Source organism: Ornithorhynchus anatinus, chromosome 2 (assembly GCF_004115215.2).
Source record: "Ornithorhynchus anatinus isolate Pmale09 chromosome 2, mOrnAna1.pri.v4, whole genome shotgun sequence".
NCBI lineage: Eukaryota > Metazoa > Chordata > Mammalia > Monotremata > Ornithorhynchidae > Ornithorhynchus > Ornithorhynchus anatinus.
The window spans coordinates 105,338,288-105,351,801 of NC_041729.1; the positions used below are offsets into that span (position 1 = coordinate 105,338,288).

General features: G+C 45.8%; 1 protein-coding gene across 3 annotated transcripts in view; it reads left to right on the top strand.

The window, feature by feature from the left end:
• ZUP1 (zinc finger containing ubiquitin peptidase 1) overlaps window positions 1-5,560 on the top strand; it is a 44,360-nt gene extending 38,800 nt beyond the window's left edge. For all 3 annotated transcript variants that reach the window (XM_029055212.2, XM_029055203.2, XM_029055221.1), the window contains 2 exons: window positions 392-609; window positions 5,321-5,560. In XM_029055212.2, the coding sequence (XP_028911045.1) occupies window positions 392-609; window positions 5,321-5,368 (266 nt within the window). In that variant the 3' untranslated portion in view covers window positions 5,369-5,560. The remainder of the gene's footprint in view (window positions 1-391; window positions 610-5,320) is intronic.
• Window positions 5,561-13,514: the final 7,954 nt, after the last annotated feature.

Genomic DNA, 13,514 nt, shown 5'->3' on the forward strand with positions numbered 1-13,514 from the left:
AATGAGTGGCTTCTGAGTTCTCCTTTTTGGTGGGAATGGAAGGGACGAAGGACTTTTCTCTTCTGCCCGAATCCTTCAAACGCCCTGGTATCTCTTTCAGGGACCTAATCTTGGGCTAGATGGACAATACATATCTGTATAAATCTGTAATGAATTTATATTAATGTCTCCCCCCTCTAGACTGTGAGCTTATTGTGGGCAGGTACGTGTCTGTTTGTTCTTATTACTGTACTCTCCCAAGCGCTCAGTGCTTTGCACGCAGTAAGCACTCAATAAATATGGTAGACTGAGTGAACAGCGAGGGTGATCCAGAATGGGCATCGTTGCATTCTTCTGTAGAGACGGTCTGTTAATCCCAAAGCATTTGCTGCTGCTTTTTTACCTTTGTCAGGTCACAGCCGCACTATCGTCGGAATTGAAGAGAGGAAGAACAGAACACTGTGTTTACTAGTGTTCGATCCAGGCTGTTCGTCCCAAGAAATGCAGAAGTTAAAGCAGGGCGTTGACGGGAACGGTCTCAAACTGCTGCGGAGATCGGTGGGAAGTTTAAAGCACAGACAGTACCAGACAGTGTCAGTAGACGGTATCCTTTCCCCGGAGGAGAAAATCGTGAGTATCCATCAACAGAGAAATTGCTTAAATGGGGGTAGGAAGAGACTTCTTATTGATGGAATCCGAAACAGATCCCACTCTCTCTCTTCCTTGGTTCGATTCCTCATTTGCAATTCCATCATCAGGATGTATTGAGCACCGACTCTATGCAGGCACATTTCTCGTAGGAATTTCTAAAAGTCTCTGTCCTGGAACCTGCAGTCCTAATCAGGACAAACAATCAGTCATATTCATTTTTTTTTTTTACGGTATTCGTTAACCGTTTACTGTGTGCCACGCACCGTGAATTTTTTATGTCCAGATATGTTTGGACATAGTTCCCGTCCCACGTGTGGCTCACGTTCTTAGTTCCCGTTTTACTGATGAAGTAACTGAGGCACCCGAGAAGTGAAGTGACTTGCCCAAGGTCACACAGCAGGCAAGGAGCAGAGCTGGAATTAGAACCCAGGTCCTTCTGACTCCCAGACCTGTGCTCACTCATTGCGTGCTGAGCATTGTTCTAAGCCTTTGGGAGAGTATAGCATAACACACAGATTTAAATTATGCATTTGGACTTACGAGCTGAGGGAGGGGTAAATAAAGGGTGCCAATCCATGTACGCGTGCACATATCTTTATATATGTGGGCAAGTCACTTAACTTCTCTGCACCTCAGTTCCCTCATCTGTAGAGAAGCAGCGTGGCTAAAGAAGCAGCGTGGCTCAGTGGAAAGAGCGTGGGCTTGGGAGTCAAAGGTCACGGGTTCTAATCCCGGCTCCGCCACTAGTCAGCTGTGTGACCTTGGGCAAGTCACTTAACTTCTCTGTGCCTCAGTTACCTCATCTGTCAAATGGGGATTAAAAAACTGAGCCCCAAGTGGGACAACCTGATCACCTTGTATCCCTCAGCGCTTAGAACAGTGCTTTGCACAGAGTAAGCGCTTAACAAATACCACAATTTATTTTTAAAATGGGGCTGAAGACTGTGAGCCTCACGTGGGACAACCTGATTACCCTGTATCTGCCCCAGCGCTTAGAACAGTGCTCTGCACATAGTAAGCACTTAACAAATACCAACATTATTATTATATATTATAAATTATTTATAGTAATGTGGTCTCCCCTTCTAGACTCTAAGCTCACTGTGGGCAGAGAATGTCTCTGCCAGCTGTGTTGTATTATAAAATAAAAGGTGCAGATCCAGATGCAGAAGGGAGTGGGAGAATCTGAGCATCGTACTTGGGCATGGCTTACGGAGTGGTTGAGGATTCATGACTGTTGTGGTCTCAGAGTGATTCTGTTCTGTGCATAATGCCTCCTTCTTTCTACTGACGGTTTTCGAATACGTACTGCTGTACGCAGGGATTAGTTTAGCATAAGCGATTGGTAAATAATTTAAGCATGATACCTTGCTGAAAGTTATCATTAGGCTCACAGTCTAAGCAGGAGGAAGAACGAGCATTGAATCCTCATTTTACAGATGAGGAAACCGAGACACAGGGAAGGGAAGTGGCTTGGCCAAGGTCACATGGCAGGCGGTTGACAGAGTTGGTATTAGAGCCCTGGGCAGAGGACTTCCAGGCCCGTGCTCTTTCCCCTAGAATGTTGTGGGACATAGTTTTCCCCTCTTAACCAGTGGTGTTTGAGCAAGTGCTTACCCCAAATGGCTAGCAAAAGTACCCTCCTATATTTTCATGGACACAGTATGGAAGAGATGTGTAACATTAAATTTCTCTATCAGTGGTGTGCTCTCTGACCTGAAGGACAGCGTACTAAATGTGAAATATTTTTATTTGTTGTTCTTGAGTACATTTGTAAACATTTGCTCTGTAATGTTATCATTCACCTCCTACTCAGCAAAAGACTCTGTGATAAGACCCTAAAGACATCATTAATCTAATGCCAAATACAGAAGGAGATAGCATGTGAAAGGAGAGTGATGTTTGAGTCAAGGTAGACTGTATATCAGCTGTTGGTATCATGGGTAAGGGAATGGAATCATATTTTCCCCATTTACTTACTTCTTCTCATTTGCATTTTGCCTTATGAATAGTGAGGTGTTACTGCAATGAGAATATAAGATCCTGATCAGTACCTTTCCTGGGTCAAAGTTACATCTCTAAAATTGGCAACAACGTTTGGAAGAACATCTAGGGATTGTCCTCTTGAGGGGCCCTCCTAAGAGTTAGGAATGGGCCATCCAACAGTCTCACCTTTACCTTTCCATCCCTGCCTTTTTTTCTTCTTTTATCTTTGTGGATCTCTCACTCATGAATTTATCCAAACCCCTCATGAGCCTCCTCATATTTTTGGCCCGCTGGACTTCCTCTGGCAATTAGTTCCATTACTTGATCAGTCTCTGGGTGAAGTTTGTTTGAAAATTTATTTTTCAGTGCGGCATCATTTTATAACAAAGTTTGAATTTTTAGCTAAAATGGGTTCCTTTGAAAAAAAAGACTTCTGCCCAATTAGTTCTACAGCATGAAGGTTGCATTCTTTGAAACCTCTGGTTAGAAAAACATTGTAGGACTCACCTTTCCCGTGCTGCGGCGTGTCAAACCCCAACAGGCTCCTGTTGTCGGAAGAATGTTTCAGGCGTTTGATGGAAAATGCACATTGAGAACATGTGTTATGGCAGAGCTAAGTGTGTTTTGGGAGGAGTGATTGCAGGCTCCCCCTCTAGTCTGTAGCACGTGTGGGCAGGGACTATGTCTAGATATTGTTATTGTTACCGAGTGCTTAGCAAAGTGCCTTCCAAATAGTATTTATTCATTCAGTGGTATTTATTAAGTGCTTATTGTGTGCAGAGCACTATCCTAAGCACTTAGAAAAGTACAGTGCAACAACAAGGAGTGAGTATCCCTGTCCACAATGAGCTCACAGTCTAGAGTGGGGGAGACAGACATCGATACAAATAAAATTACAGGTATATGCCTGATGCTGTGGGACTGGCAGTGGCAGGGAAGAGGAAAGGGAGCAAGTCAGGGTGACGCAGAAGGGAGTGGGAGATGAGAAAAAGTGATTCTTAATCTGGGAAGACCTCTTGGAGGAGACGTGCCTTCAATACGGCTTTGAAGGCGGGGAGAGTGATTGTCTGGCAGATTAGAGGAGGGAGGGCGTTCCAGGCCAGAGGCAGGACGTGGGCCAGGGGTTGGGAGTGAGAGAGGCCAGATTGAGGCACAGTGAGGTGTGGTTAGCATCAGAGGAGTGTGGTAAGCGTTCAAAAAATACAATTGAATGACTATACATATATATAGATTATATAATAATAGTGATGGTATTGGTTAAGCTCTTACCTCATGCCAAACCATATAATCCCTGCTCTACTGACTATCTGCTGTGTGACCTTGGGCAAGTCTCTTCACTTCTCTTTGCCTCAGTTCCTTCATCTACAAAATGGTGATTTAGAATCTGTTCCTCCCTCCTACTTAGATTGGGAGCCCCATGTAAGACCTGATTATCTTGTATCTTACCAAAGTGCTCAGTACGGTGCTTGGCACATAGTAGGCACTTAACAAATACCATAATTAGTATTAAAAATGAGATCATCTTTAATGTATTTTTCAGTAAAGCCTAAGCTAAAGAATTCCTTAACCTTTTTATTATTTCTTTCATCCTTGAGTGCTTTTTTTAACTCACCAATTGTCTAGCTGCTTCACTCTCCTCGTAGTTGGCTTCCTGCTTTTAAAATTGAAGAACATTTTGTTGTCAGCCTTGGTTGAAAAATTGTTAGGGTTTTGTTTTTTTTTTTACAGTCTTTGGGCCTGTGGGTCAGGATTATACAATTCTATATTGGTGGCATTCCCAGAACAAATTCCCAAAATATCACCTGGGTAGTTTGACAATTGCTTATTATTTTTTTTTGTTTTGACTTCTTTCTTCTTTGACAGTAATTGGGAAATCACTTTTTATTCAGTTGCATTCCCCCAGTTACAGATTAGAGTGGGTTCAGACTTTCCAAAGGTGGAGCAATCATGTTGCTTTTTTCCAAAAGATCCCTGTGATGGAAGTTACTTGTTTTCTGGAAGCATTTGACTGTTTTTCCCCATATTTCACAATTATTGGGCTTGGATTCTGCATTTTGGAATTTTTTTTTTCTGTACCTGCTCTGTCCCAGCAAAGAGTTCCTAAATGACCTTTACCGAATAATCATTCCATTAAACTTGAATAACACAAACTTCAGAGTAATTATATAAATGGACTTACTTCCCCAAAGATCTAAGGAAGAATATAAGGTTAGGATAACTAGAGTTTTAATTTTGCAAAGTGTTTCTTTTCTAAGTCACAAGGCAGGACAAGCAGTCACAAGTGTTTCTCACCACCCAACTTTGTCACTAACTAGTACTGTCAGCACAATTTGTGTTTAGGCACTGATAATGGTAAGGTGTGAGTCTTTTTTTAAATTTCTGTGAGAAATTATTAAATAGTAAATTATGAATACTGTTAAATATTTAAACTCCAGTCTGAAAGGAGGTCTCTTATTAAGTTTATGGCCGAAGCAAGATATGACTCCCAGATCTTAATCACGTTCTTAATTTAGGGCATGTTGTGCTTCACCGTTGTGAGGCCCACTGGACCGTACAGAACCTTCCAGCAATGCCTGCTACCACTTCGTTTTCTGTCATCCTCTCTTCCTAGCCAGCATTCTCATCAACAGCGGGTGTAAACCCATCGCCCTAAAAATGTTCTGATGGATCATGGAAACCCACTTGGAAATGTTTTTTTCCTCAGGTTCGCCGGCAAGCTTCTCGAGTCTTTACTGCCGAGAGGATTCCTTGATGATGGGACAGAGTGCCTTTCTCAAATTCAGTTGTCAAGTAATGGCCCAAAACACTTCCTACATCGGACCAGTAAACACAGTGAAAATGATCTCATCTCTTGTAATGGGATTTGTATGGTTTTAAAGACTTAAAGCCACTATTGCTGCAGTGTCTTAAAATTGGATTAATAAATGATCTGTATTGAACTACATGTGTGTTCTCCCATCCACTTGACACAGTGGGATTTTCCTTCAACTGGGAAGTCTGTGAAGTTCCACCTTGTACCTGTTTCTACTAAAGGTTTTCAAATTCATCCTGCTTCTCCAACTCCCAACTCCACCCTCCCCTTCTAACCACCCAACGCTTCCTGGCTATGATATGGACAGCTGCTGCACATTCCACTCTTCGTACTCCCATGACGAGCCGACCAAACAAGGTAGTACCAGGTTATTCAATCTCAGCTTCTGTTGAGCTGAAATGGAAAATAGAGTAAAATGATAAGAGTGTGGGATATGTTTGGCCTGGATCAGCTCCCTCTTAACTCCCTGCCTCTGCATCCAGCAGATCAAACAGTTGCAAAACAGATAATCCTGGACTTAAGACAGTTCAGGTTGACAAGTAGAAATTTCAACGTTTCTAAAGTTACACCCCGATTCCACTTTCCAACACATCGATTTCTGCTCTCCCTTGGACGGTGAACCCCACGTGGGACAGGGATTGTATCTGACTTGATTGTCTTGCATCAGCCCCAGCTGTTGGTACAGTGTTTGGTACAGGCCAGGTGCTTAACAAAAACTATAATTATTATTATTATCATCATTATTATTACACTGTAAACATTCCCCCTCTAGAGCTTGTTGTGCTCAGGGAATATGTCTGTCTTTTATATTGAACTCTCCAAAGCGTTTAATATAGTGCTTTGCACATAGTAAGCGCTCAGTAAATATGAATGAATGAATGAATGGGCCTCGTCTGTGGCACTTGTTCAGAGAGGGTGGTAAATAGGAGTCTGTGAGAAAATGGGGGAACTATGTAAAGGGCCATTAGGGTGAGAACAGGGAAGAAAGGTTAAAAGGGGCAGAGATAATTCATCCAAATGGATAATGATTAGAGTGAGGGTAGAACTGAAATTAGTTTCATGCAGAAGAACCATAAAAGTCCAACAGCTTGTTAGGCCTCAGCTCACGTCAGTCTAAAGCAGTCAAAGCCAACGTTGAAGGTGGCCAAAGGTTTGAGGCATTATTAACATAATAATGGTATTTGTTAAGCACTTACTATGTGCCAGGCACTGTTCTGAGCACTGGGGTAGATATGACTCCCTGTCCTACACAGGGTTCACAGTCTTAATCCCCATTTTACAGATGAGGGAACTGAGGCACAGAGAAGTGAAGTGACTCACCCAAAGTCACACAAAAGACAAGTGGCAGAGGTGGGATTAGAACCCATTACCTGACTCCCATTCCTGTGTTCTATCCACTACACCATGCTGCTTCCCTAACATTAACATGGTCTTGACAGTTTCTATTTCTCTCTGAAATGAGGCTTATAAAGATATGCCATGTGATAACGGTCTAGTCATTCGGAAAATAGGATGTAGGCTTATGGGGGCCCAGGGGCTAATCCATCAGGTATGTTTCTCTCCCTCCTCCATCCCTCACCCTCCACAATCTGGCCACCTGCTTTATTAAGAAAATTAATACACTTTGAGCTCCCCAAAGTCACCTCTCCCCCTTCTCCATCTCCTCGCCACCCCCCCACCCCGCTCTCAACCTTCTCCTCTACTTTCCCATCCTCAGCAGTATCTTCAGAGATCTCCTCCCTCCTCAAAAGTGCCACCCCCTCCACCTGTGCTTCGGACCCCATTCCCGCTCATCTTATAAAAATGATCGCCCCTTCCCTCCTCCCCTCCTTAACTTCCATCTTTAACTGCTTACTCTCCTATGGCTTCTTACCCTCTGCCTTCAAACATACCCATGTCCCCTCCATCCCCCAAAAAACCCGCTCTTGACCCCGCTGCTCCCTCCACTTATCGCCCCATCTCCCTCCTACCCTTCCTTTCCAAACTCCTAGAGCGAATCGTCTATATTTGCTGCCTCAAATTCCTCAACTCCAACTCTCTCCTGGACCCCCTCCAATCTGGCTTCCATCCCCTCCACTCCACCGAAACTGCCCTCTCAAAGGTCACCCTTGACCTTCCTCTTGCCCAAACCAATGGCTCCTACTCAATCCTAATCCTCCTCGATCTCTCAGCTGCCTTTGACACTGTTGAACATCCCCTCTTCCTCAACACATTATCCAACCTTGGCTTCACAGACTCCGTCCTCTCCTGGTTCTCCTCTATCTTTCTGGCCGTTCATTCTCGATGTCCTTCGTGGTCTCCTCCCCTTCCCATCCCCTAACTGTAGGGGTTCCTCAAGGGTCAGTTCTTGGCCCTCTTCTGTTCTCCATCTCTACTCACTCCGTTGGTGAACTCATTCACCCCATAGCTTCAACTATCATCTATAAACAGATGATACCCAAATCCACATCTCCCTGTTTTCTCCCCCTCCCTTCAGGCTCGCATCTCCTCCTGTCTTTGGAACATCACCTGGATGTCTGCCCACCACCTAAAACTCAACATATCCAAGACCGAGCTCCTTATCTTCCCTCCCAAACCCTGTCCTCTCCCTGACTTTCCCGTCACTGTAGACAGCACCCCCATCCTTCCCATCTCACAGGCCCGCAACCTCGGTGTCATCCTTGACTCTGCTCTCTCATTCACCCCACACATCCAATCCATCACCAAAACCAGTCGGTCTCACCTTCACAATCCTGCCAAGATCCACCCTTTCATCTCCACCCAAACTGCTATCTTGCTGGTTCAGTCTCTCATCATATCCCCACTGGATTACTGTATCAGCCTCCTTTCTGATCTCCCATCCTCCTGACTCTCCCCGCTTCAATCTATATTTCACTCCGCTACCTGGATCATCTTTCTGCCGAAACACTCTGGGCATGTCACCCCCATCCTCAAAAACCTCCAGTGGTTGCCTATCAACCTTTGCATGAAGCAAAAACTCCTCACTCTTGGCTTCAAAGCTCTCCATCACCTTGCCCCCTCCTACCTCACCTCCCTTCTCTCCTTCTACAGCCCAGCCTGCACACTCCACTCCTCTGCTGCTAACCTCCTCACTGTGCCTCGTTCCCGCCTGTCCCGACATCAGTTCCTGGCTCACGTCCTACCTCTGATCTGGAATGCCCTCCCTCCTCACATCCACCAAACTAACTCTCTTTCCCTCTTTAAAGCCTTACTGAGAGCTCACCTCCTCCAGGAGCCCTTCCCAGACTGAGCCTTCCTTTTCCCTCTGCCTGTCCTCCCCTCCCCATCGCCCCTACTCCATCCCTCTGCTCTACCCCCTTTCCCCTCCCCACAACACTTGTACATATTTGTACATATTTATTGCTCTATTTATTTTACTAATGATGTGCATTTATCTATGCTTCTTTTTATCTATTTTGATGGTATTGATGCCTGTCTACTTATGTTTTGTTGCCTGTCTCCCCCTTCTAGACTGTGAGCCCGTTGTTGGGTAGGGATTGTCTCTATCTGTTGCTGAATTGTACTTTCCAAACACTTAGTACAGTGCCCTGCACACAGTAAGTGCTCACTAAATGCGATTGAATGAATTAATGAATGGCCACCTGGATCCCTTTAGCTGTGGTTGCTGGCACCTCTGGGGCTTTCTGAGCAATAAAACTACTTTTCTCAAAAAGAGAATTTTACAATAATTGAAAAGCATTCCTTCCAATGTGTCCACATTGATTGGCTTGGTATTAAGAAAACTCATCTACCTCTGCCTCAAGGCCAAAGATGAATTAGAAGATCTAAATTTTGGGCTTTGACCTAGAATTTCAACCAGGGAGATAGCTTGCTAAGAACATTTGCTATTGGGGACTTCTGTTTTCTGCTTCATCTGAATGCCAAAACATCAGAGGACTAGATTGTGTAAGTGTTTGCCAGAACTTTGGATAGAGTTTAAAGAGCAGCAAATCGTAAAGCCACAGTAATGACCCTTATCCTGACGACTCTTCCATTTTCTCAACCTATTTGCCCCCTTCTCTGCCTGATAGCACCTGAGCACTAGGTAAACCCCCTCTATGCACTCTGATGCTCATCCACCTCCTCATCACTTCCTTTTACTCTGCCATTTCTCTTATCTGTATTAAAGTCCGTTTCCCCTTCTAAGCTGTTAGCTCTTTGTGGGCATGGATCTACCCACTCTGTTGAATTGAACTCTCCCAAATGTTTAATACAGTGCTCTTCACAGAGCAGGTACTGGGGTTCTTTTCCAAAATCCTAGAACGAGTCGTCTACAATCGATGCTTAGAATTCCTTAACTCCCATTCTCTCCTAGACCCCCTCCAATCTGGCTTCCGTCCCCTCCACTCTACCGAGACTGCTCTCTCTAAGGTCACCCGTGACCTCCTTCTTGCCAAATCCAATGGCTCCTACTCCATTCTGATCCTCCTTGACCTCTCTGCTGCCTTTGACACTGTCGACCATCCCCTCCTCCTCCATACCTTATCTCACCTTGGCTTCACGGACTCCGTCCTCTCCTGGTTCTCCTCTTACCTCTCTGGCCGGTCATTCTCGGTCTCCTTCGCTGAAGCCTCCTCCCCCTCCCATCCTTTAACTGTTGGAGTTCCTCAAGGGTCAGTTCTTGGCCCTCTTCCGTTCTCCATTTACACTCACTCCCTCGGTGAATTCATTCGCTCTCACGGCTTTGACTACCATCTCTACGCAGATGACACGCAGATCTACATCTCTGCCCCTGTCCTCTCCCCCTCCCTTCGGGCTCGCATCTCCTCCCGCCTCCAGGACGTCTCCACCTGGATGTCGGCCCGCCACCTAAAACTCAACATGAGCGAGACTGAGCTCCTCATCTTCCCTCCCAAACCCGGTCCTCTCCCAGACTTGTCTATCACCGTTGATGGCACGACCATCCTTCCCGTCTCTCAAGCCCGCAATCTCGGTGTCATCCTTGACTCGTCCCTCTCGTTCACCCCACGCATCCTATCCGTTACCAAGACCTCTACAATATCGCCAAGATCCGCCCTTTCCTCTCCACCCAAACGGCTACCTTACTGTTACGGGCTCTCGTTATATCCCGGCTAGACGACTGTGTCAGCCTTCTCTCTGACCTCCCTTCCTCCTCTCTCGCCCCGCTCCGGTCTATTCTTCACTGCGCTGCGCGGCTCATCTTCCTGCAGAAACGATCTGGGCCTGTCACTCCCCTTCTTAAACAACTCCAGTGGTTGCCTGTCGACCTCCGCTCCAAACGAAAACTCCTCACTCTAGGCTTCAAGGCTCTCCATCACCTTGCCCCTTCCTACCTCTCCTCCCTTCTCTCTTTCTACCGCCCACCCCGCACGCTCCGCTCCTCCCCCGCCCACCTCCTCACCGTCCCTCGGTCTCGCCTATCCCGCCGTCGACCCCTGGGTCACGTCCTCCCGCGGTCCCGGAACGCCCTCCCTCCTCACCTCCGCCAAACTGATTCTCTTTCCCTCTTCAAAACCCTACTTAAAAATCACCTCCTCCAAGAGGCGTTCCCAGACTGAGCTCCTCTTCCCCCTCTACTCCCTCTGCCATCCCCCCTTTACCTCTCCGCAGCTAAAGCCTCATTTTCCCCTTTTCCCTCTGCTCCTCCACCTCTCCCTTCCCATCCCCACAGCACTGTACTCGTCCGCTCAACTGTATATATTTTCGTTACCCTATTTATTTTGTTAATGAATTGTACATCGCCTTGATTCTATTTAGTTGCCATTGTTTTTATGAGATGTTCTTCCCCTTGACTCTGTTTATTGCCATTGTTCTTGTCTGTCCGTCTCCCCCGATTAGACTGTAAGCCCGTCAGACGGCAGGGACTGTCTCTATCTGTTGCCGACTTGTTCATCCCTAGCGCTTAGTACAGTGCTCTGCACATAGTAAGCGCTCAATAAATATTATTGAATGAATGAATGGGTAGATAGGTTAGCAGACTGGTTGCAGTTTCTGTCCCATCTAGGGCTCACAGTCAATCCCCATTTTGCAGATGAAGGAAATGAGGCACAGAGAAGTGAAGTGACTGGCCCAAGACTATGTAGCAGACAAGTGGCAGAGCTGGGATTAGAACCCAGGTCCTCCTGACTCCCCAGGCCCATGCTCAATCCACTAGACCGTGCTGCTTCTCACTAATTGATCATGATGAGCCCCCCCTCTGGGTTTCTGTGCAAACAAATATCGATGGGCCAATTTATGAAGATCTCAAGATCTGTTTCTCTTCCTTCCAGCTGTAGCCCCTTTGCCTATCCCACAAAAGAAACTTGGCTACATCTTCCTGAGTGTGGCTCTCTGTTCAACATACTGGCTGGAGTTGGTAAAGTCACATCATCCCTCTCAAAGCTGGAGACAGTGATCAATGGTTGGAGCTGCCCAGCCCAGTAAAATGGTGGTTGGGGTTTTCCAGTTGTTTTCTCCCTTGTAGGCTCAGCCCCACGTGACAGTTCAGTTTAAAAACAAATCTTTGGAACTGAACGAATGGTCGAATGGTCTGCGCAAGTTGCCTCCCCTTTGATATGTGGGTTTTTAAAACATTCTGTTTGTGCTTCAAATCTCTGTGGGGCAAAACAAACACCTGGGGACAAATGTTTTTTTGAGGGGATTGTTCCCGGTAAGTAAAGGAATGTCTTTATAGCAGCAGGAACCTTGACGTTAGTGCACCTGCTGTTTAGTAGACCACATTTCGCACTGTGGTTCCAGTTCTAGGAAGCACTAAAAGACCTGGGGGTCATAGTGGACCACAGGCTGACGATGAATCATCAACGTAGTTAATTACTAACATAGCCAATGTGATAGGGGCATATGCCATCAGGAATCACTTGCTGTGGGCAGGGAACGTGCCAACCAACTCTATAATATTGTTATATCGTACTCTCCCAATCACTTTGTACAGTGCTCTGCACACAATAAATGCTCGATAAATATGATTGATTGACTGAGTCTACCTTAGTCTCAGTGACACTGTTCTCTTCTGGTCCTCCTAATTCTCATGCTGCTCCTCTGGGGTCTCTTTCTCCAGCTCCTCTGCACCTCTCGATTAGGGGGGTCCCTCAAGGTTTGGATCTCCCGTCAAACGGCAGGGACTGTCTCTATCTGTTGCCGACTTGTTCATTCCAAGCGCTTAGTACAGTGCTCTGCACATAGTAAGCGCTCAATAAATACTATTGAATGAATGAATCTGGATCCCCTTCTACCCTCCATTTACACCCACTTGAGTTCCACCCCTCTCTTGGCTTCAACTACCATCTTTATCTTAGTGACTTCCAAATCTACATCTACAACCCCGACCTGTGCTAGTCTCAGCAATTGTATTTCTTTCTGCCTTCAGGACATCTCTGCTTGGACACCCTGTCGCTGCTTCAAGTTCGAGATGCCTAAAATTGAACTTCTCATCTTCTCTCCCAAGCTGTCCCCACAACCCCCTAGGCCGTCTCATCACCGTAGACAGTGGCACCATACTTGTCACACAAGCCTGCTTCTTTGGTATTATCCTTAACTCCTCAATCAATCATTTCTTGAGCATTTACTCTATGCAAAGCACTGTACTAAGCACTCGGGACAGTATAACAGAGTTGGTAGACATGTTCCTTGCACACAACAAGCTTACAGTCTAGAAGGGTAGAAAGGCATTAATCTATGGATTATGGAGTGCTTGGCACATAGTAAGTGCTTAACAAATACCAACATCATCATCATAAGTGCAATCTTGACAGTCATATTTATTGAACGCTTATGGTGTAACTGTAAACCTGTAACTTATGGTGTGCAGAGCACCGTACTGAGAGCTTGGGAGAGTACAGCAGACATGGTAGAGCCATTCCCTGCCCACAGAAAGTTTAGGCTAGGGAGAAGACAGAAAATTGCATCAGTCTCCTCGCTGACCTTCCTGTCTGCAGTTTTTCCCCTTTCCAGTGCATACTTTACTTTGTTGCCCAGATCATTTTAACTAAAAAAAATTGGTTTGTGAACGTTCCCCTAATCAAGTGCCTCCAGGGGTTGCACCAATCACAAATTCCTCACCATCAGATTCAAGGCACTCAGCTTTCCCCCCTTTACCATTGCGTCTCTCCCGCTACAACCTGGCCCA